Here is a 25,009-nt window from a genome sequence, read left to right on the forward strand (position 1 = left end):
AGCTTTCTTTGACTTTCTAATATTGTAACGTTTTACTTCACGGTTATCTGTCACCAACGCCTCACCCCTGCTCACTCTGGATTACAACATCCTATTTTATTTTCATTAATGCATTGATCTCTACTTGAATTTGTTAACTTATTCACTGTCTCTCCTACTCTCTAGAGAGTAAGCTCAGGGAAAGTAGAAGCCTTGTCTAACCTACTCAAGGTTTCATTACCAGCACCTAGAACCTAGAGCAGCACCCAGCATCTAGTAAGTGCTAAATATATATACGTGTGTGTATATGTATATATAAAAAGTATATATACATATATATGTGTATACACACACATTGCATAAATGAAATATCCATCAGTGATGTCACTGCAGGAAATGCCTCGTCAACCCATGAATTGCTCTAAGAAATTGCCTAATAATGATTTCTGGAATGACTTCAGCAAGTGCATTAGGTAGTATTTCCAAAATGTGGGCTGGCTGAATAGTAAACATAAGCCAGCCTTCATGGATCACTCAGGAAGATGAACTCAGAGTTTGCATAACCACAGCTGGGGTCAGCTTCCTATTGGACAATCTTTTACACATTCGTAGTAAAGGATGGAGGGCAGGTGTCTTGGGCGTCAGGGAGCAGCTGTACCCTAGCATGCTGTGCCTGCTGCAGGCAGCAGAAGAGCTCTGATGAAAAGCAGAGGAAATTACAGTTGTCGGGCCTTGTGGTCACAAGGGCATGTGTTACATTTGCAAGGTCATCATGGGATAATTCAGGGTGTAGCTTGCACACATTCTGTTGCTGAAAGGGAGATTTTTTTTTTTTTCCTCTACCACATCCGACACATGGTTTGCCAGAGGAAGGGCACGAGATCAGCAGCACTGATGAGCTGGCTTGGTGTTTTTAGGCCACAACTCTAATAAACCAGGACTCCCTTCTGACTGTTCCAAAAGAGCAACAGAATTTATTCATTACCAAGTGTGTACAGCAATTGCACAAAGCCACCAGATTACTTTTGCCTGCCATGCCGAAAGGCACTTGTCAAAAAAATTCTTAAATAATAACACTGTTGATGCTTATTATACTGAAATCTGTGAGAGGGAAGAGTGTTAACCTACTTCTAAGCTACAGATAAATACACATTTATTTCTCTAGTATAAATCTAGGAATTAAAAGAGAATAAAGAACTATGTAAGACTACATTTGGAACAGCAAACAGTGCACTTACATAATATGTGTCAAGTAGACAGAGTGCCAAAAAAATGGTCAGGCCTGTTTGCCGGCAGGGGTGCAGATTAATGCTGTGTAACGAAGTGATTGTGACTTCCCCAAAGTCTTCGGTGACATAAGAGTCAGAGGGCATGAGACGATATGGCTGATTAGTCCATATGTCCCTCAGTGGACAAAGCACTAACATAGGAAATGCTAGCTTGTGCTATCTTCGGTTGTCTCTTCTTGTGCCTTGCGACCCTTGTAAAGGTTTATTTTATGTCTCTGAGCTCTAAATTCTTCATCTGTACAATGGAAATAACTACCTCACAGGGTTGTTGAGAAAATAAAATGAGTTACTCCGGGTAAAGTGCTTTGTAGGTTATTTACTAAACGTTAGCTCCTATTTTTTGGTCCCCGAAGATCCAGTATCTCAGCCTGAGGTAAACAGAAACATTCCTAGGTAAACAGCATGTTTCTTTCTTTATTTATTTAATTTTTTTTTTGACATCGTCACACTCTGTAGCCCAGGCTGGAGTCAGTTGCATGATCATAGCTCACTGCTGGGACCACAGGTGTGTGTCACTACACCTGGCTAATTGTTTTTTGTTTTCTTTTTTTTTTGTAGAGATGGAGTCTCATTATGGCACCCATATTGGTCTCAAACTCCTAGGCTCAAGCAATCCTCCCGCTTCAGCCTTTCAAAGTGCTGGGATTACAGGTGTGAGCCACTGTGCCCAGCAAGACTTCAGCTTTTTTACCCTTTGCCTAAAGCTCTACAGCATTCTGACCTCATCAACTGTATCAAAATGGCCATCAGTCTCACCCCTGTTGACTAATGGACTCGTGTAGATTACTCGCTCTGTGACTTTTATTTGGTTGCAAAAGTAAATCCTATTTTAAAGTATTTAACTTTGGTTGGTAATTCAGGGAGGGATTCACCACATTTCATGAAAATCTTGTGTTTTTTTAGGCTACACAAATTGAGTCATAGTTCTGAAGAAATGAATAAGATTAGTCTAGCAAAATAATAAATGTCTTACCTTACTTGAGGCAAATTAGAAGATTAACAGCTTGTAGCATCTCAGTCGTAAATTAAGAGTAAGAGTGAGAGCCTTAGAATTTAACCAATGAAACACATTTTCTAAGCATTCTCGGGACAAGAGTTAAACATTTATGTACAGATGGAGAAAAGGCCAGGTGTGGTGGTTCACGCCGGGAATCCCAACACTTAAGAAGGCTGAGGTGGGAGAATTGCTTGAGCGTAGGAGTTCAAGAACAGCCTGGGCAACATAGGGAGACCCTATCTCTACACAGATAAAAAATTAGCCAGGTGTGGTGGCGCACCTGTGGTCCCAGATACTCAGCAGGCTGACGTGGGAGGATGGCTTGAGCCTGGGAGGTCGAAGCTGCAGTGAGCCATGATTGCAACACTGCACTCCAATCTGGGTGACAGAGCAAGACGATCTCAAAAAAAAAAAAAAAAAAAAAAAAAAAGACTGGGCACAGTGGCTCAGGCCTGTAATCCCAGCACTTTGGGAGGCCAAGGTGGATGGATCACCTGAGGTCGGGAGTTCAAGACCAGCCTCACCAACATGGCAAAAACCCATCTCAACTAAAAATATAAAAATAGCCAGCTGTGGTGGCACATGCCTGTAATCCCAGCTATTCCGGAGGCTGAGGCAGGAGAATCACTCAAACCTGGGAGGTGGCAGTTGTAATGAGTCGAGATGGCACAATTGCACTCCAGCCTGGGCAACAAGAGTGAAACTCCATCTAAAAAAAAAAAAGATTGAGCAGAAGTATATAGTGCCTAAACGAGATATGTATTTCCTGGTAGTGAGAGGTGAAGACAGCTGAGCATTTGTGTCAGGTGGGGACTTGGAGAACTTTTGTGCCTAGCTAAAGGATTATAAATGTACCAATCAGTGCTCTGTGTCTAGCTAAAGGATTGTGAATGCACCAATCAGCACTCTGTAAAAATGGGCCAATCAGCATTCTGTAAAACGGACCAATCAGCACTCTGTAAAATGGACCAATCAGCTCTCTGTAAAACGGAGCAATCAGCAGGATGTGGGCGGGGCCAAATAAGGTAATAAAAGCTGGCCACCTGAGCTAACAGCTGCAACCTGCTCTCTTATCTTCCAACTGTGGAAGGTTTGATCTTTTGCTCTTTACGATAAATCTTGCTGCTGCTGAGTTTTTGGGTCTGTACTACCTGTATGAGCTGTAACACTGACGGCAAGGATCTGGGGATTCATTCCTGAAGTCAATGAGTCCTGAAGTCGGCAAGACCACAAACCTGCTGGGAGGAACAAACAACTCCAGACGCGCCAACTTTAAGAGCTGTAACACTCACTGTGAAGGTCTGTGGCTTCGCTCCTGAAGTCGGCGAGATCACGAACCCACCAGCAGGAAGAAATTCTGGACACATGTGAACATATGAAGGAACAAACTCTGGACACGCCATCTTCAAGAGCTGTAACACTTTGTGTGGGTCCGAGACTTCATTCTCGAAGTCAGCTAGACCAAGAACTCACCAGCAGGAATAAATTCGGGACACAGTAGGAGAGAGGTAACTTTTGGCTATATAAAGGACAGAGAACACAGATGAAAAAGATATGTATGGGGTACTCTGACACAACTGTGTTACAGTCATACACATGTGTCAGCATAAATGGGGCTGTAACAGCGTTCCTTTCTAGTTGAGCAGTGGATACAACTACACAGCTGAAGCAATAAGCTGATACATCAGAAGAGCATGCAACTGAAACAAAGTGTCCTGGTGTGAATGCCCCAGCGACCAGATGTAAGTGGAGTCAAAACTTACAAGCACATGTAATGTTAGAATTTGTGATAAGGGACTTTTATTCCTACAGGAATGTGTTTTTCTTAAGATATTTCATGCTTAAGTGTTAGAACTTCGTTTGAATAAATTATTTCATTAAACCCCTTTCTCTGTTTCTGTGCCTATCTTACTGTAACCAGGGATGGTGGAGAGTGGAGAAAGCTGCACTCCGTAGGGCCTCTGCTCTCAAAGAGCTTACTTACTTTCTCATTAAGGAGGTAAATCAGATATACATAAAACAACCACAAATGTGTAAGGGCGTGTGATTCCATGACAAATCAATATTCCAGGCTCTATGTGCTGCAAGACCTTTAGAGGGGAGAGGAAAAGAAAAAGGGAGTAAAAGAGCCACAGAAATAAAGAAGGGCTTCATGAAGGATGTGTAATCTGATGAAGTCCTTGAGAGCAAGGCGGGATTTAAGAGCTGGGCGACACCTGGCTGGGCGCGGTGGTTCACGCCTGTAATCTCAGCACTTTGGGAGGCCGAAGTGGGCGGATCACGAGGTCAGGAGATTGAGACCATCCTAACACAGTAAAACCCCGTCTCTACTAAAAATAGCAAAAACAAAAAAAAGCTGGGCATGGTGGTGGGTGCCTGTAGTCCCAGCTACTCCCGAGGCTGAGGTGGGAGAATGGCGTGAACCCGGGAGGTAGAGCTTGCAGTGAGCTGAGATCGCGCCACTGCACTCCAGCATGGGCAGCAGAGTGAAACTCCGTCTCAAAAAACAAAACAAAACAAAACAAAAAAACCTGGGGGACATCTACATGCTGTAGTCCTTAGACCAGATAGTTAAAGCTTCAGAGTCTCTTTCTCAACCACATGATAGTGATAATAATGCCTGGCTCTGCAGTTTGTTGGAATGATTCAGTAATATAAAGAAAATGATAGAGAACTTGACCCATAGTAGATACTTAGTACAATTATTCTGTAATCATAAATGATCTAAATGTAGCTGTGCCTCTTTTCCAGAGGTGCTTCAATCCACCTTTGGAAATAGGTGGTAGTTAAGTTGGCACAGACACGAATCGTTAAAGAGGAAGTAGTGCATCCAGCTGGAGAGTCAAGAGAAAAATACAGAAATAATTATGCGTGTGTGCAGGGAAGGCTATCCCAGCAGAGCAGTGGATTCTTGCTGGGTTGGGAAAAAAAAACGGTATAAACAAGGTGAATCATTTATTCATTCCACACAAACTTACTGAAAAACTATTAGGTACCAGGCACTGTACAAGGTGTGGGCGTTGAAAAAAAGCCTTGTGAAGAAGACATTACAATTTGCCTTGACATGGTGGAAAACAGGGCAAGAGCCAGACACGGTGGCTTATGCCTGTAATCCCAGCACTTTGGGAGGCTGAGGCTGGTGGATCACCTGAGGTCAGGAGCTCAGGACCAGCCTCGCCAACATGGCAAAACACCATCTCTACTGGAAATACAAAAAATTAGCTGGATATGGTGGCATGCACCTGTACTCCCAGCACTTTGGGAGGCTGAGGCTGGTGGATCACCTGAGGTCAGGAGCTCAGGACCAGCCTCGCCAACATGGCAAAACACCATCTCTACTGGAAATACAAAAAATTAGCTGGATATGGTGGCATGCACCTGTACTCCCAGCTACTTGGGAGGCTGAGGCAGGAGAATTGCGTGAACCCGGGAGGCGGAGCTTGCAGTGAGCTGAGATCGCGCCACTGCACTCCAGCCTGGGCAACAGAGCAAGACTCTGTCTCAAAAAAAAAAAAAAAAAAAGTTACCATTGTTAAAATAAACATTTAAAACAGAAAACATAAGTTGCCCTGATAGTCTTGATCTTGGTTTCTTGATAAAGTTTCCATAGGTAGAAAATTTCTTTCATTTCCTGTTGACATTGGCCAAATTGATAAGAGGAAGTCAGATTTTTAAGATTAAGTCAGAAAGCTTGCTAAAGTTGATATTAGTGTATATATTCCTCCATATAAACTCATTTTCTCTTTTAGTGATGACAATATTTTGCTCTTATTTTTGTTTTGCTACTGAGATTGAATTGCTTTTTAAAACTCATATTTTTTTCATAACATTTATATATTTTTTGTCTTTATTTACCAAGAACTGTAGTCCATTGTGAATATATTGGGTAGTATTTGAATAATGTAACATTCAGGATCTCCTAGAAAAGTTAAGAGCACTACACAAAATCGTGTGTTGAAATTGTCTATGTAAGGACTTACTTTGTTTCTAAAACATGTTATTTCTTGAAAGACAACTCATAGGATTTGTAAATAATATTTTATGCAATAAACTTATATTTACTTAATTTGCAAGAATGACTAATCAACAGCAGCAGATGGGGGCCAGGAACACACACTTATGTGGCCACAACTACAAATAAAACTAACTGATTAGATGGTAACCACTTCTGAAAATGTCACCTTAACTCCACTTTGTGTCAGCATTTCCTGCTGTTGAGTTCATGCTAACTAGTACTGTCTCTGTTGATTGTTAACTTTTAATTCTCACAGGGGAATGATAAATGATAATACTTTTCCCGTTTTACTGATTTCTTCATAGATTTTTCTCAGAATTTGGAAAAAAATATGTAAATTTTATAGGAAATGACAGAAGGGAATTCCTACATGGAAACTGTAAATAGACATGTCATTTCTCTGTAATTTAGAAAGCTTCAAGCTGCAATTAATAAAATGCAACCTCAAAATAGACTAAATGATAACGGAATTGATTATATCACATAACAAGAAGTTTCACGCCATCTGGGGTTAGTTAATTCAGTAAGTCAGTAACATCATCAAGAGTTCAGGGGCTTACCACCTTCTCACTCTATCATTCCAGGTATGTGGGGTCCCTTTTGGTCACAAGGTGGATGCAGCTGCTTTGAAGTACCACAGTCTCATATACTAACATCCAGAGCAGAAAAGGGACAATCTATTTCTTGCCATTTTGGTTTTTTTAGTTTTAATACATAATCTTTCCCTGACACCCCTCCAATGACTTCCTCATCCTTCATTGGCTAGAACTAACATGCTCATCCTTAAACCAATGACAGCAAGGGGGAAGAGGGCCACCATAATGGGTTTAGAACAACCTAGTTTAACCTGAGGTATGGAAGGGACACTAACTGTTGTGTACACTAGCCATTCTCAAACGATCTCTTTGTTTTTTTTTTTGTTTTTGTTTTTGTTTTTTTTTTGAGACGGAGTCTTGCTCTGTCGCCCAGGCTGGAGTGCAGTGGCGTCATCCCGGGTCACTGCAATCTCTGCCTCCTGGGTTCGAGGGATTTTCCCATCTTAGCCTCCCGAATAGCTGGGATTACAGTAGGGTGCCCGCCACCACGCCCGGCTAATTTTTGTATTTTTAGTAGAGATGGGGTTTTGCCATGCTGGCCAGGCTAGTCTTGAATTCCGGACCTCAGGCAATCCACCCACCTCAGGCTCCCAAAGTGCTGGGATTACAGGCGTGAGCCACCACGCCCAGCCACGATCTCATGACCTCTTAAAAATTATTGAAGAATTCAAAGAGCTTTTTTTTTTTTTGAGACAGAGTTTCGCTCTTGTTGCCCAGACTGGAGTGCAATGGCACAGTCTTGGCTCACTGCAACCTCCATCTCATGGGTTCAAGCGATTCTCCTGCCTCAGCCTCTGGAGTACCTGGGATTACAGGCATGCAGCACCACGCCCTGCTAATTTTGTAGTTTTAGCAGAGACAGGGTTTCCCCATGTTGGTCAGGCTGGTATCGAACTCCTGATTTCAGGTGCTCTGCCAGCCTCCGCCTCCCAAAGTGCTGGGACTACATGCGTGAGCCACCATGCCGCCCAGAGCTTTTGTTGATAAACATCAGTAGCTACTGACGTTTATTTTATGAGAAAAATTTGTTATGAATTCATTTAAAATAACAATATTAAACCCATCACTTGTTACTATACTGTGGTAGACAGAATAATGACCCTTAATGATGGTTCATATCCTAATCCCTGAAACCTGTGAATATGCAGATATGATTAAATTAAGGATCTTGAGATGGGGAGATTATCCTGCATCATCTAGATAGACCCAGTGTAATCACTCATGTACTTATAATTGAAAGAGGGAGGGAGAAGGCTCAGTGTCACAGTGGTATGGCACGAGAAAGACATGTCTGGTTATTACAGGCTTTGAAGATGGAAGGGGGCCATAAGCCAAGGAATGGGGGTGACCTTTAGAATCTGTAAGAAATAAGGAAATAGATTCTCCCCTAGGGACTCCAAAAAGAAACACAGGCTCACAAACATGTTTTAGTTTAGCGAAACCTATTTCAGATTTCTGACATCTAAAATTATAATGAATTTGTGTTGTTTAATCCACTAAATCTGTGGTAATTTGTCACGGTGAGAGGTGACAGCGTGCTGACAGCCCTCGCAGCCCACGCTCCCTCTCTGTGCCTCCTAGGCCTTGGCGCCCACTCTGGCCGTGCTTGAGGAGCCCTTCGGCCCACCACTGCACCGTGGGAGCCCCTTTCTGGTATGGCCAAGGCTGGAGCCGGCTCCCTCAGCTTGCCGGGAGGTGTGGAGGGAGAGGTGCAGGTGGGAATCCGGGGCTGCGCGCGGCGCTTGTGGGCCAGCATGAGTTCCGGGTGGGCGTGGTCTTGGCAGTCCCCGCACTCGGAGTGGCCAGCAGGCCAGCAAGCCCTGGGCAGTGAGGGGCTTAGCACCTGGGCCAGCAGCTGCTGTGCTCCTGCTCGATTTCTCTAGGGGCCTTAGCTGCCTCCTGGCCAGGCAGGGCTTGGGACTTGCAGCCTGCCATGCCTGAGCCCACCCCGCCCCTCCAATGGGCTCCTGTGCAGCCGGAGCCTCCCCGACGAGCGTCACTCCCTGCTCCGTGGAGCCCAGTCCCGCAGGGTGCGGGACTGGCAGGCAGCTCCACCTGCAGCCCAGTGCGGGATCCACTGGGTGAAGCCAGCTGGGCTCCCGAGTCTGGTGGGGACTTGGAGAGTCTTTATGTCTAGGTAAGGGATTGTAAATACACCAATCAGCACTTTGTATCTAGCTCAAGGTTTGTAAACACACCAATCAGCACCTTGTGTCTACCTCAGGGTTTGTGAGTGCACCAATCAGCACTCTGTATCTAGTTAATCTGGTGGGGACTTGGAGAACCTTTATGTCTAGCTTAGGGATTGTGAATGCACCAATTGGCATGCTGTATCTAGCTCAAAGTTTGTAAGTGCACCAATCAGCACTCTGTGTCTAGCTCAGGGTTTGTAAATACACCAATCAACACTCTGTATCTAGCTATTCTAGTGGGGAGGTGGAGAACTTTTGTGTCTAGCTCAAGGATTGTAACTGCACCAATCAGCACCCTGTCAAAACAGACCAATCAGCTCTCTGTAAAACAGACCAATCAGCTCTCTGTAAAATGGACCAATCAGCAGGATGTGGGTGGGGCCAGATAAGAGAATAAAAGTAGGCTGCCCGAGCCAACAGGGGCAACTGTTTCGGATCTCCTTCTATCTGGTGGAGGCTTATGTTCTTTTGTTCTTTGCAATAAATCTTGTTGCTGCTGACTATTTGGATTCACACTGCCTTTATGAACTGTAACACTCACTGTGAAGGTGTGCAGTTTCACTCCTGAAACCAGTGAGACCACGAACCCACTGGGAGGAACGAGCAACTCCAGATGCCCTGCCTTAGGGTAGTAACACTCACCGCGAAGGTCTGCAGCTGCACTCCTGAACCAGCAAGACCATGAACCCACCAGAAAGAGAAGGAAGAAACGCCAAACACATCTGAACGTCAAAAGCAACAAACTGCAGACACGCCACCTTTAAGAACTGTAACACTCACCGCGAGGGTCCGCGACTTCATTCTTGAAGTCAGGGTAAGAACCCACCAATTCCGGACACAATGGCAGCTACAGGAAATGAATATATACTCACATTTTAAAATGAAAAACAAAAACAGGATCGGTGCAGTGGCCCACGCCTGTAATTCCACTTTGAGAGGCCGAGGTGGGTGGATCATTTGAGGTCAGGAGTTTGAGACTAGCCTGGCCAAAATGATGAAACCCCGTCTCTACTAAAAATACAGAAATTAGTTGGATGTGGTGGCATGCGCCTGTAGTTCCAGCTACTCGGGAGGGTGAGGCAGAAGAATTATTTGAACCTGGGAGGCAGAGGTTGCAGTGAGCCGAGATTGCGCCACTGAACTCCAGCCTGAGCGACACAGATTCCATCACACACACACACAAAAAAGCGAGTAGAGTGCACTGATTTACATTTTTGGCACATTTCTTTAACAGCTGATTAAGACAGGTGGGTTCTCATATGTGGTTCTGCATTCAGTCTGTTGTGATACCACCTGTTACAGTGTCATTGGAAAAGTCCACTGTACACACAGGAGAGAATGTAAGAAAAGCAAATAACTTCCCAGTATTGTAATAAAAATAGTTTTGACTTCATGGACCTCCTAAAAGGGTCTTGGTGATCCTTAGGGGTCCCAAGACCATACTTTGAGGATGGCTGGTGTAGGAAGTCAACAGTGTTTGCTACATTCTCCAAAAGAAAAAGCTTCCCCCGCTCCCCCCACCCCCATATTCTTACACTGAACTTGTTTGCCCCTAAGGTCTTCGGATCAATGCAGTGTAATCCTCTTGACATTTCTTCATTACTTCAAGTAATACTTAAAAGAGTTTATTTTGTGCCTGGCATTGTTTTATGGGCTGAGGCTATGTAAGTGAACAAAGTCCTCACTTAACGGTGTCATGCATAGGTTCTTGGAAACTGTGACTTTAAGCAAAACGACAATAAGCAAAACCCATTTTACCATAGGCTGCTATAAACAAGAGTCCTGCAGGATATTTCTGGTCATAAAACATCACCAAACTTCTAAATAAACACCCCAAAATACTTCTAATATTGAAACATTGAAATAAATGTGAGCTATACATACACTTAAGAAAGATTAATACAAACAATTAGGATAATTAAATTTTTTTTTTTTTTCAAGACGGAGTCTGCCTTTGTTGCCCAGGGCTGGAGTGTAGTGGTGCGATCTCGGCTCACTGCAACCTCCACCTCCCGGGTTCAAGCAATTCTGCCTCAGCCTTCCAGTAGCTGGGATTGCAGGTGCACACCACCACGCCCGGCTAATTTTTTTGTATTTTTAGTAGAGACGGGGTTTCACCATGTTGGCTAGGCTGGTCTCAAACTCTTGACCTCAAGTGATCTGCCTGCCTTGGCCTCCCAAAGTGCTGGGATTACAGGTGTGAGCCACCATGCCCAGCTAGATAATTAAAATATTTACCCAGCTATTCCAGTTCTGAGGTGCAGGTGGCTGGAGCCGATCTAGACAGCTCAGGGTGCAAGGCAGGAACCAACCCTGGACAGGCCATCAGTCCCTGCAGGGCACACTCACACACTCACAATCACTCACACTGGGACCATGTGGATACTCCAATGAATCCAAGGGGCATATCTTTGGGATGTGGGAGGAAACTGGAGTATCCAGAGAAGACCCATGCAGACAATGGGGAGAATGTGCAAATGCCACACATACAGTGGCCCTGGCTGGAATCATTTTTTTTTTTTTTTTTCTCAGCCTTGTAACAAAAGGACGTAGAATGAAACGACATTGAATGAAACGATGTTATTCAAGGACCTGCAGCACAGTTGTTTCCCTTATGGAGCTTCCATTTTAGTTGAAGAAAAATAATAAATATATAAACTAAGAAGACAATTTCAGATATCGATAAGGGATACAAAAGGGATACAACAATAAGTAATAACAGGAAGTATGAGGGGTGTTTTGAGTGGTGGGCCAAGAGCTATTTAAACTAGAGTCTGCAGAATTGCTATTAGAGCTGAGATATAAATGATAAGAAGGAATCATTGGAAAACTTGGGAGAACACTCCAGGTAGAACAGCAGGGACAAAGAGCAGGAAGGAGCTTTGCAAGTTAGAGGAACAGAAAGGAAGCCAATGTGACTTGAGTGTAGTCCACCATGGTAATGAACAAATGGAATAAAACAGTCAAAAAAGTCAGGCAGGTTTAGATAATTCAGGTCTTGCAGGATACAAAAAAGACTTAAGATTTTATTCCAATTGCCATACAGACCGCTAGACGAAATGAGACTATGGAATCCTCTTAAATGCTAGGCTTTGCTTCCTTCTGTAAATTCTTCCACCTTCTCCAAGAACTGCTCTTCAGCCTAACACATGCCCCATTTTTATCATGATGACTCTCCAGAAAGGCATGAGATCCCAAATAGACGCATCTTGCCTCACATAAATTGTTTGTTATGCTAACGTCAAAAACAGACAGATGTGGAACCAATCAGGGGAATGTAAATTACAGGTTGCTTGATGTGGAGTAACTTCTGCATGTTGGTCAGTGTAGGTGCGCAGCCAAAAATGCACTGTGTGAATACAATTGTTTGGCAATTGCTGATCTGTCACTTGTCCAAAGTGGTAAGTGTGTGAATGGATTTGTATAGGTAATGACTCTGAAATTAGCAACTAGCTTTTCTCATCTCTCCATGATGCAAGAAAAACATACTGGAACTTGCCTCATTTCTGGAAAAATCTTGTGATGATCCTCAATTTTTCAAAATGCACATTTGGTCATCATTATCCCTTGTGTAATCAGTTTCTGCAAACTACAGTATGATGTTAGTTATGTTTAGAGAATAAGGGAACATGCTCTACACCTTAATCAAATCATTTAAAGATGAGCCTTCTTAGATAACACACATTTAAATATATATATATATATATATATATATATATATATATATATGGTCGTTGGGAGATCTAGTCTATACTTTGATTTATGCTGTAGTGAGAGAAGTAATCTTGTCTTTCATTGGAAACCTGCAGATGCAACCTGTCCCCAGAACTCTAAGGTATTTACGATAAATAATATGCGAGAAGTGTTTACCACACATTTTTCCACAACAAAATGATGCACAGAATCCACGAATGCAGAAATCTTTGAAAGGGCCAGGAAACAGTCAGGAATTTGGACCCAATCAGTATACGGAACTGCAAGTGCGTGTTAAAAAGCTGGATCCACGTGAATAATAAGCCTAATCTCATTTTCTTTTTTTTTTTTGCAGATGGAGTCTCCCTCTGTCGTCCAGGCTGGAGTGCAATGGCACGATCTCGGCTCACTGCAACCTCCACCTCCCGGGTTCAAGCAATTCTCCTGCCTCAGCCTCCTTAGTAGCGGGGATTACAGGCGCCCGCCACCATAGTTGGCTAATTTTTGTATTTTTAGTAGAGATGGGGGTTTCACCATGTTGGTCAGGCCGGTCTCGAACTCCTGACCTCAGGCGATCCGCCCGCCTCGGCCTCCCAAAGTTGGATTATAGGCGTGAGCCACCGCGCCCGGCCACCTAATCACATTTTCAAGACAGCTGTGGCTACTTGGGACTCTCATCAGCGGCTCCCGAAAAATTTAAAAAAATCAGTTACTGTGAAAATTTATATTAAACTAAGGCCAGACTCTGCAAAGAAAATAAAACTATGTAATTCCAAGGCTACATATTTTCAAAGGAATTTAATTCTGTCCTCTGAATGCAATTAAGTAGTCTCTCTCTCTCTCCATTTGAGGAAGAGAGAAGGGAAGAAGGGATGATTCTCACTTTTCACTAGGAACCGGTAACCATACCTGCTGTTCTGCCAAGTCTTCGCCGATTCTCTGATTTCTTAGTGCTCAGGGAGTATGCTTGAAACCTATGCCTTCCTCCCATGTTAGATAACCAGAAAGTTTGCTGTAGTTATGATAAATCTGCATAACGCGGAGATGTTTTTGGCACAAAGTGTACGTTAGTTAGATGATGATGATTAAGCTCCCCCCTACCCCCGCCCCATTCTTGCGGCCGGGGAGTGTGTTTTGCCTGCATTTAAGAAATATCCTTCAGCTGCAGGCGTGTGCGCGCTTCGGCTGTAGTCGGCGTTTCTGAGTCTCCAGGGCAGGGTGACTTGGGTCGGCTGAGTGTCACCCACAGATGTGACTGTTCTTTCCCCCGCGGGCGCGACAGCCTCCTTCCTCTCCAGCCCGAGGCCCGCGGCCCAGACCACGGGAAGGGGAAGGAAGCCCTCGCCGCAAGCCGGCGTCTGGGCCGGCACAAAACGCGTCGCCACCAGAAAAACTTTTTTCCCCCAGCTGCGCGCAACTTTTGGCCTTTTCTCCCAGCACGTTCGCGTCCCGGGTTTCTGTCCGCTGGGTTTTCCTCCGCCTCACTCGCCTCCCCAGCGGCGCGCGGAGGAGCTGGGCTGAGAGGGGCGCGGGGAGCCGGGTCGGCCGCGGCTGGGACGCTGGGGAAGGGGCAGGGGCAGGGGAGGAGGAACTGGTCAAAGGGGACAGAGACGCCCGAGTGCCCGAAAAGGAAAGAGCTGCCGCGGTTTGCTGCAGTCGGAATAAAGTTCGCGCCCTTTCCTCGGCGTTTCGCAGCCTCCTCTCCTTGCTCCGCTCCCCACCCCCGCCCCGCAATTTTGTGTGTGTGTGTGTGTGTGTGTGACAGCTGGGCGCTAGCGGCCACCTCTACCTCCACGCCCGCAGCTCCCGGGGGGGGGGGGGGGGGCGCCAGGGTTGTTTTTCCATCCCCACAAAGTTGTTTTTTCCATCCCCCGAAAGAGAGAGCAAGAAAAACCCAAATAACAAACAAAAAGCCCCCAAAGAAGTCACGGGGCGTGGGGGGGGGGGAGGGAGAGACATACATCCTCCTTCCCCAAGCCCCTGGACCTCTGAGGACAAACAACACAACGACCGACTTTTATTTTGCAAAAGGGAAGCAACATTGTAGTCACGACAATTCTGCAGAGAGAGGAAAAACTTGTGGGGCTTGCACGGCCGCCGAGGTCACCTCGCCCGCCGGTCCCCCGCCTCCCGCGAGCAGGGCAGCCCCCTCCCGGGACAAGCCGTTCCCTTTTTTTTTTTTTTTGTCCCGAGGAGGAGCCGGGGAACCGTGCCGGCTGGGACTCGGGGCGCGAGCGCGACCCCGGCGCGAGTGTAAATCAGTCACCTGAGCGCAGAGGGGCCGCGGCGAGGGCGCGCGCGGGCGGGCGGGGAGGCGGAGGCGGCGAGAGCGGCGGCCCGGAGGAACTCGGAGGGGGAGGGAGAGAAAGGCCGAGACGGAGGGAGCCAGCGGCGGCCGAGGGGCTGGTCCAGGCGCGGCCGCTAAGAGGAGACCAAGAGGCGGGGGCTGCACTTGACAACCAGCATGCCGAGATGGTAAGAAGTTTCCACCCTCCTTCCCTTTTCTAGACTTCCTCAGAAATGACCCCCGCGCCCGAGCGCCACCGGGGCCGCCCGGGGGCCGTGTCCGCCCTCCGGCCCGCGGCGCGAGGGGCAAGGGGCGCTGAGGAGGGCGGGCCAGGGACCAGAACCCCGGTCCGACCTGATCCCCGCTGCGCTCCCAGTGGCCTCCCCTAAACTTGGCCCCAAGTTTCCGAGGCGAGCTCTAGGTGGGAGGGTGCACGTGTGAGGGGGCTCCTCAAGGTCGGCCCCGCTCGCGGCTTCCGCGCGAAGGTGAGCGGCTGGCTAGGGGAGGCTCCAGGGCGTTGGGGACGGGCTGGGGGGACGAGGTGGAGGGGAGTGGGGGATGAATGGAGCGCTGGCAGGAGCTCGGGGAAGAGAGGAAGGCGGCTGGGACCTACGGGAACTTTTACAACTTGCCGCCGAGTGAGGGACCGGCGGCTGGGCGTGGGTGCCGGGTGCGCTGGGGCGCAGCCGCCCGGGCCCGGCACGTTGACTCTTCCCCTCCCACGTCTTCACATTCGGAATCTTCCCGTGGTAAATGGAGATGGGAGGAAATGCTCCCGCAGGCTTTACGGAGAAGGTGCAGAACGCAGGGCAGGAAAATCAACCTTGCAGAGACGGCTCTTTTCGAAGTGCAATTCTATAGGAGCCGATTTGTTTTACTTGCACGTTGACTGGAGGGTGGGATTTGGGGCCTGGGGAGGGAGCAGAATAAAAAATTATATATGCTGAAAAACCCTAGGTGAAATCTCCTGTGAAGTGAGTTTAAGGTTGAAAAAAAGTTCCAAGTGCAAGTGGTGGAGGAGATGGGCTGGCTTTGCCAAGCGAGACTCCAGCACAGCCCCTCTACGAGAAGCGACTTCTTTGCAGCGAGGAAGCGTGCAATTAGTTCGCCTGGTGATGAGCCGCTCTGTCCGCTTTCGGGGAAGTGATTTGTTAGAAATGGGGCTTGACCACTCCCTTCTTTTTAGTTTGCTTCCTCCCAGCGTCGCTATTGTTACCCCCACTTGGGGATCTGACATGGTGTGTTCCGTATATAGAGGGAACATATAAGAATACAGGTGAGATAGCGGGTTGGCATTTTTTCCTCTTCCATGCTCCCTAATGTGACATCTCTTGTTTCAGTGATCAAAGTCACAACTGGAGTGTAGGAGATGGGACTGTCAAATGCAGGGGCACGTACACACACACACACACACACAAAAGCAAGAGCCCAGGACTGTGGTTACAGTAACGCTGACAGAAATTAAAGTGGTTTTGAAAGCAACGTGCGATTTATGATGGTTCCCATTTACCCTAGAGTCAAGCTGTTGTAAAACTGACGTACAAAAGACATCATAAAATAATCCTGTGTACCCAGGATTAAAGTGGCAGAAAGTGGCCTGTTTTATTATTTTTTTATATACTTCGTGGACACTTGCAATTGTTGAAAGCCGTGTTTAAGTGAGACATCACAACAATATTAAATATATCTGTTTAGAGCTTGAGAGTTTTTCTTCTAACGGGCGTTTTACACAAGAACACTGTAAAAGCCGGTGGCGGGTATTATTTTTCTTCTCTTTACCTTAGCCTATGTTAACTATTTGTCTACACATGTATTCCTATATCCTAATGACTTTGAACCGTGGCTAAGCCTGTCTGCCTTCCACTGCTTTGTATTCTGCAATTTCACATGTTACTGTCCACACGCATACATGCTTTAAATGGGAGGAATTTATTTCTGGCACTGTTACTTAGTGTGTCTGATCTGAAGATGTACCCTAGTAGTGAGACCTTGTACAAGTTAACAGAACATTTACTTTTTGGACACACACACAAACACACACACACAATCCCTTGTGAGCCTTTAGAGAGTATCTGTGTTTTATATTTGTAGCCGTTTCATGTAAACTGTTCAGTCTTAATGAAGTTCTTAGTTCCCGAAGTGTGCTGTATTAAAAGTCCAGATTGCTAATCACTTTACCAAAGTACAGGAGTATCTTTACCTGAGGGAAGTAATAATGAGCTTGAACCTGAACTTTGTTTTGAGTATCTTTTGAGAAAGGTCTGAAACTTTTTTTCCTCTTGAGAATATTAAGTTGGGTGGTGTTTGCATGTAAGACTTTGCATAAGAATAAACTGTGCATTATATTTTACAATTAATATTAGGAAAATGTTAATAGCAGTACATTCCTAATACCTGATTTTTTCTTCTATTTGAGATGTAAGATATCTGTCAGATAGGGATATGTGATTACAAAAAGAAGCAGACAAAAGCAGAGCTGACTATTGCTATATTAAAATGTAAGTGTTACAGTTTGAATTTTCAAGTGAGAGTTCTTGAGTTCAGTGCTTTACATAACATTTTGTCCTAATCTTGCTTGCTGTCAGGGATGTTTCATGGTTGTGCAATTGCTGCAGTCAAGAATGCCAATTTGCATTCCAGGAGTGTCATTTGATTACTTTTATCTGCACAGCTCCAAGACCGGCCCAGACCTCTCGTTTCATCTTGCCATGTCACGAGTCAATGCTGTGTCGTCTTTTCAAAAATCTGCCTGATTTAGACAAGAAAGAAAAGTACTTTCATGTTGCAGCCGCAGTCCCCTGCTAACTTGTCAGCAGCAGGATATGATTCACTTGGGCCCAGAAGAATGGAACAGAGAGGCGGGTTAGGCGGTTCAATAAAGCCCACGGACAGGTAGTGTGTGACATCCCCAGAGAGCCGCAGTTAATGAAGAACAGGTCTGCTTAGTTCTCCACACGCTGACCTGGTGCTGTCCCCACAGTTTTCTCATTTGATCTTTCCCAGCAAATTGATCTTTTCTTGTATTTTTTTGCCTTCCAAGTTAGTCCTTGTGGGACTGAAATTAGCAGAGCAACTTAAGTTGGATAATACAGCTGTTCAGAAAAGAAGAAATTGGACACTGGCTCAAAAAGGGGTGGGGGTGGGGGGGGTGGAGGGAGCTATTCTTTTTATTGTTGTTCCTGGGAATATTTCTTATATTAAGGGAGTCCAAAATAGATGATGACTTGAAGTTATTGGTTTCCTTTACTTTTAATTTTAGAGTTAAGGGTTCAGCACGATTTTAAATATTCCTTAAGTATTTGAAAGATGGCCTTAGTGAATATGAGGAGTTCAATTTAGTACTGTTCACATTCACTTGTTTGAGATGATTTGCTTGACAATGTGGCTTTTATGGTTATTGTAAGATGGCATACTTCAACTATATTATTTATAGTCTTCTAAACAACCTACGATCCCCAAATATCCAATACTAAATTGCAGGTAAGATTAAACAATAAAAAAGTCATTATACTAGTATTGTGTATAAATACTATGGTACATGAAAATGTTTTCTATACTATTAACATCTTTGTTTTATATAAACCCCACAGATACAGTTCATGAAGTGTTTTTTTCCTGAATTTTTGAGATTCTGCATTTAAATGTAGATTTTTAAAACTGAGACCAGACCACAAGTTTGAATTTCTGTGGATGTTCATACATGTTGTTGTTTTTTGACATTAAAATTAATTTTAGACAGGATGGGTAAATTTATGTCGTATGGTTTAATCGGATTAAAGTTTCACTATAGAATTCTGTACATAAAGCTTAGGTTGGAAGCAGTTTATAGATTCTTAACTTGATAAATATATAAGGAGCTACGCTTTCTGATTTACTCAGCAGATGGTCTCATTTACCATCTACATCCTTACAAGAAACAGAGTGGAAAACATTTCTTGTGGAAGGGGAGGTAGCCTCCTCAAATCTTTCCTGTTGGATGGGAATTATATAGTATCATTGGTTAGTAAACTCCCCTCTGAAGAGCTAGAGGGAGCCTCATGATTTTATTAGATATACTTAAGGTTTAAAAAACATTCTGGCCATCAGAACGTTGCACAAAAAGAGTAGGTAATGAATACTGGCTCAGTGTTTAGGCTGGGAGGTGCTATTATGGTTTTTTTTTTTGTTTTTTTAAAGTGACAGAAGCAAAAGAACTTTCTACAAGAACAGTCAAGGCGTCAGCTAAGCTTTCTAGGCTTTTGCCTTTCAGGTGATTTGAAGATCAGGCAAAATGCAACCAGATACTATATTTTAAATGTTTTGGTTTGACTAACTACTGTTTGTAGCTTTTGTCAACTGAGGGAGTTACTCTCGTTTTAGGAGGCCAGTCTTCAGAGTTCTATTAAAAGTGGCTTCCTACGAAATCACCGAGAAGTGGGTTAACTTCTTTTAGTTTATGAAGGACAACCCCTTTTCTGTAAATGATGGTTTTGGAGTAGTTCTACATACAACTTCTGTATTCCAGAGAGAAATTTTCTTTAAAATAAATGCTTCCTGTTATAAGCATAAATGTTAAACTATTTATAAACCTGACTTATTATGGATCAAAAAATAAGTTAAAGAAATAGGATTTAAATGATATTACATTCAATAATTGTCATTTAATTTCATACTTACCACTTTCCATTAACATTTGTGATACAGTTATGTTAAAGAGTCATTGATCATAATTGCACTTTAATATTTATATACTAGTTTTTAGGAGCATTAGTTTAGACAAACATATTTATCATTTAAGTAAATAATATAATCCAGTGAGATAAACTACCCAGATTTGTCCTTCTTAAAATCTTTTGCACAGTAGCTCTCATTATGTTGCTAGCCAATAAAAGTCTTTATTTGTTGCTTATTAGAACCCTCAGTACACTCAAGAGTTCAGCTATAATTTAATTTGGCTGTTCAAAGAGCCTCCCTTGTTTTGAAATATATTCTCAGTATGCTTTTACCATTTGTTACGAACCCATATTCTAACTCAATGCGTAAGAACCTATATTCTAACTCAATATGCGTAAGAATGATATTACAGATATATCATTCTTTAAGTTTTTGCTATCGTCATAACTTTTTTCCTTTAAAAATATCTGTACATAACAACATCAGTTTTGTTCTTTTTGCTCTATTTTCTCTTTGACATTCTAGAGTATTTTTTTCTTGGTGATTTAAATTGTTTTGCTGTTATAATTTTAAATAAACTTCCCAAGGAATACAACCTTCCCTTGAGGTATAGTGAGAAGGGCACCAAAAAATAATAGGTTCGATAATTAAGAATTCTAGCTGAGGCCATTTCACAATTGCAATCACTTGCAATTACAAAAAGTTTGCCTGGTACTTCACAAATTGCTAGTAACTGCTGTGAAGTTTTTCAATGAGTAGAAGGTGGCTTTGAGAGTTTTGGTTGTATTTGTAACAAATTACGTTCACTAAAGACTAGAACTTGACTACAAAACTCTAATAAGATGAGTATCAGAAATTCTTCCATAAGGAAGGCAGAATGTGAAACTCCTAAATGACTCACTGTGTATGTATCTTACCAGTGGGAATAGCATCAAGCCAGCCTTCTAGATACAGTATTTAATAGTTGTCAAAATGTACAGTATTGTCTTGGAACTTGTGGTTCATGAGTTCATAGTCCCTGCTTTTTTGTGTTTATTACAAAGATGTAACAATCTACACAAAACATTTTTCTCTTATAATGACCTTACATTTGCCAAAGTGCCCCATGCTGAAATTCCTTTTCAGTGTCTTTTTTTTTTTTTTTTTAGTCCAAAGCCAGACGTGTACCCAGACACAAAAGCCTCTGTGTATAGCAAGCTGTTTTAAATATTGTGACTCGACGATGTGCTGTCCTTTCTCTGCTTGAGCCAAGGATCTCTGCTCAGTGTCTGTGGATTACCAAGCTCCTTCTTTATTGTACCTCTTGTCAACTATTCCTATTCATTTAACCTTTCATTAGTGTCTGTGCAGCTTCACTGTCTGGAAAGGCAAGGAAAAACCGAAAGGCCCCACTGTCACAGTTATTAGATTTCTCGGTTACATCCCAGCAACCGTAAAGAAGTAAGCGTCGAGACTATTGTCGTGCATGCTGCTGTCCTGGGGTGCAGCTCTTCTGTGCATGTCAAGGACATGTGCCACATGTTGATATGCATCCCAGGGATAAATGCACAACATGGGGGATAGGCCGACGCTGGCAGTAATGAGCTTTGTAGGAGTTATTGCAAAGACCAACAGTTTGTGAAGGAATTTTGCTTAACAGGCCAAGGAGATAGACAGAGTTGAGGGTTGCCAAGATTTGCCTGTGCGGGGCTTGTCAGTCACATTGTTTTCATCCAAACTTCATTTGAGGGGAAAATTGAATACATTTGACAGCAATGAAAAGTCTTACTTTCTTTTTTCAAATCTTTCAGAGGACAAAAGCAGTATTTCTGGTGACTAACATATTTTTAGTACTGACTAAATCATATATATGAATGGATCTATTAGCAGTTTATCTTTTTCCATATCTAGAGAATAATTAAAAGATATTTCATAGATGTCATATATATGTTTTAAAATCTATGTAAAAATAATGTAGCCTATTAATTTTCCTTTGCTCTTTTCCCCCTTTGATTTTCCTCTAGCATAGCCTGGTTCTTTAGAAATACATTTGCTTAATTGGCTAGATGCAGAGGAGAAAAAGGATGATAATGTGGTCATTTTCAAATCATAAATAAAATAAGTATTTGTAAATTTTGTATTGGAAAATATTATTTTAAAATCTTAGAGATGAAGAGAATTACCTTTTTAAGAATTCTGAAAACACCTGAATAGAAAATGGTACATTATAATACATTTGTCCCTCTTTACCCGAAAGTTTGTCTTTTTTTCTTTTTTAAACTAGGAGAACCTTTTTTACTGAGGGTAAATAAAATATTTTTGTCTCCTGATTTCAACAGATTTTGTCAGTTTTCCAAACTCTTTTGGGGTTCTCCAATAACTTTTCAAATATGTTAATGACTTATTGCCAAATCCCTGTAAAGTTATTTTTAATTTTTCTTGACCTTACCTCTTTTAGGCAAGGCTTTTTAACAGTTGTACTTTCTCTGTTAAGGTTTTTTTTGAAACGGAATCTCGCTCTGTCGCCCAAACTAGAGTGCAGTGGCGTGATTTTGGCTCACTGCAACCTCCATCTCCCGGGTTCAGGAGATTCTCCTGCCTCAGCCTCCCGATTAGCTGGGACTACAAGCGTGCGCCACTGCGCTTGGCTAATTTTTGTATTTTTAGTAGGGACAAGGTTTCACCATGTTGGCCAGGCTGGTCTCGAACTCCTGACCTCAGGTGATCCACTGGCCTCGGCCTCCCAAAGTGCTGGGATTACAGTGTGATCCCACAGTGAGCTACTGTGCCCAGCCACCTCTATTAAGCTTTTCTTAGTGTCTTGTGAAAGTATGGGCTAAGTTATCCTTGTTTTAGGGAGAGAGAGCTATTTTTCATAGTCTTTCCCCCAGGTGGGATGGTAAATGCCCAGCTATCCTATCCTAGGGCTATGCCCCAGCCTTTTGGCCAGCGGGCGGAAGTACTGTGTAGAATATATTGAGATGGGGCAGGGCGTGGTGGCTCATGCCTGTAATCCCAGCACTTTGGGAGGCTCAGGTGGGTGGATCACAAGGTCAGGAGTTCAAGACCAGCCTGGCCAATATGGTGAAACCCCGTCTTTACTAAAAATACAAAAATTAGCGGGCGTGGTGGCGGGCACCTATAATCCCAGCTACTCGGGAGGCTGAGGCAGGAGAATCACTTGAACCTGGGAGGTGGAGGTTGCAGTGAGCCAAGATCTCACCACTGCACTCTAGCCTGAGCAACAGAGCAAGACTTTGTCTCAAAAAAAAAAAAAAAAAAATCTATCTATATATAGCTATATATAGATGAATCTGCCGTGGTCATCTAAGGCTGGTGACCTTCCCACAGAAAAAGCATGAGTGTCTTAACATTCCTTTTTCTAACAGTTCTATTTCCATTTATTATGGTTTGTGTTGGGAGTAGTAGAAGAGAAAAGAGGGACTTGTGAAGATGAAGGCCATAATTTTAACTCTTCCCCTGGCAATGAAAACCCCCAAATTAGAACAAAATAGGTTAGTGCTGTGTGGTAATTAAAGAGAGAGGAATACATGGCAGTAGCTACTCTCTGCAGGTATCCTGCACTTGTTCTTTATCCAGTCAGTATCTCTACGCAGGTGACTGGCTGTTTCTTGGAAGGCAGTTGTACTGTTGCCTGTTAGAGACTCAGAACAGCGCTGGGACGGGGTATCTATAGAGGCCCTGTTCTATTCCACCTACTTTTGATAGCCTGTGTTCTCTCATTTGTAAGTCAAGTGAGTTTGGTAATTTCTAAGTGCCTTTCCAAATGGTACATTTCATATTTTGTATAACACTATATAATCATAGCAGTTTGCTATTATTAGCTTTATTGAGATATAACTCACCCACTTAAAATGTACATTAATATTCCATTTTATGGATGTACTACCTCTTATATATCCATTCAATGAAAGCACATTTGGGTTGTTTACACTTTTTGAGTAATGTGGCCCTGAACATTCATGTACAAGTTTTTGTGGACATAATTTTTTCATTTCTCTTGGGTATATGCTCAAGAGTAGAATTGTTGGGTAGTATGGCCTATCTACTTATAACTTTTTGAGGAACTTCCAAATTGTTTTCCAACGCAACTGCAGCATTTTACTTTTCAACCAATAGTGTATAATTCTTCCAGTCTCTCTACACCCTCCTCAACACTTGTTATGTGTCTTTTTTTTTTTTTGTCTTTTGAGATGGAGTCTCGCTCTGTCGCCCAGGCTGGAGTGCAGTGGTGCAATCTCGGCTCACTGCAAGCTCCACCTCCCAGGTTCACGCCATTCTCCTGCCTCAGCCTTCTGAGTAGCTGGGACTACAGGCGCCCGCCACCATGACTGGCTAATTTTTTGTATTTTTAGTAGAGACGGCGTTTCACTGTGTTAGCCAGGATGGTCTCGATCTCCTGACCTCGTGATCCTCCCGCCTCGGCCTCCCAAAGTGTTGGGATTTCAGGCGTGAGCCACTGCGCCTGGCCCTTGTTATTGTCTTTTTATTTTTACAGATCTTAGTGGGTGTGAAGTAGTATCTTTTTATTTGAATCATACTAGTGACTATGAAGTGATATCTCTGTGGTTTTGATTTGCATTTGCCTGATGGCTAGTGATGTTGAGCATCTTATGCACTTTATTGGCCATTTGTGTATCTTTTCTGGAAAACAGAGACATGTCTCCATTGGCCATTTTTCAGTTGGGTTATTTGTCTTTTTATTATGGAGTTTTAAGTGCTGTTTATGTATTCTGAGTACAAGCCCTCTGCTAGGTACAAGGTTTGCAAATACTTTCTCCTATTCTGTGGGTTGTCTTTATTTATTTATTTATTTATTTATTTATTTATTTTTAAAGAGACAGGGTCTTTCTAGTTCTGTCATGCAGGTTGGAGTGCAATGGTGTGATTATGGCTCACTGCAGCCTTAAACTCCTGGGCTCAAGAAATCCTCCTGCTTCAGCCTCCGTAGTAATTGGGACTACAAGTGCAAGCCACGATGCCTGGTTAATTTATATATATATATATATATATATATATATATATTTTGTAGAGATAGGGTATTACCGTGTTGCCCTGCCTGGTTTCAAACTCCTGGCCTCAAGCGATCCTGTTTCCTTGACCCCCCAAAATTCTGGGATTACAGGCATAAGCCACTGTGACCATGCGCAGCTGTCTTTTTTTTTTTTTTGAGACAGAGTCTTGCTCTGGCGCTCAGGCAGTGGCGTGATCTCAGTTCACTGCAACCTCCACCTCTTGGGTTTAAGCCATTGTCCTGCCTCAGCGTCCCGAGTAGCTGGCATTACAGGCATGTGCCAACATGCCTGGC

At 43.6% G+C, this 25,009-nt stretch overlaps 1 protein-coding gene and 1 long non-coding RNA gene across 11 annotated transcripts in view; both read left to right on the top strand.

The window, feature by feature from the left end:
• The first annotated feature begins 9,470 nt into the window (after positions 1–9,470).
• On the top strand, positions 9,471–13,542 carry LOC134807606 (uncharacterized). Its single transcript, XR_010148497.1, has 2 exons — positions 9,471–9,882; positions 13,117–13,542. It is a non-coding gene; the product is annotated as an uncharacterized LOC134807606 (long non-coding RNA).
• Positions 13,543–15,106: 1,564 nt separating this feature from the next.
• Positions 15,107–25,009, top strand: part of BNC2 (basonuclin zinc finger protein 2) — a 455,057-nt gene continuing 445,154 nt past the window's right edge. For 4 of the 10 annotated variants that reach the window (XM_024345576.2, XM_054658724.1, XM_009456340.4 and 1 more), the window contains exon 1: positions 15,125–15,236. In XM_024345576.2, coding sequence (XP_024201344.1) covers positions 15,234–15,236 — 3 coding nt within the window. In that variant the 5' untranslated portion in view covers positions 15,125–15,233. Of the gene's footprint in view, positions 15,237–15,305; positions 15,534–25,009 lie in introns of those variants that run through there. The other 6 variants (XM_520498.7, XM_054658729.2, XM_054658722.2 and 3 more) reach the window with 6 other exon arrangements.

Source organism: Pan troglodytes, chromosome 11, assembly GCF_028858775.2.
Source record: "Pan troglodytes isolate AG18354 chromosome 11, NHGRI_mPanTro3-v2.0_pri, whole genome shotgun sequence".
In the NCBI taxonomy this organism is placed as follows: domain Eukaryota; kingdom Metazoa; phylum Chordata; class Mammalia; order Primates; family Hominidae; genus Pan; species Pan troglodytes.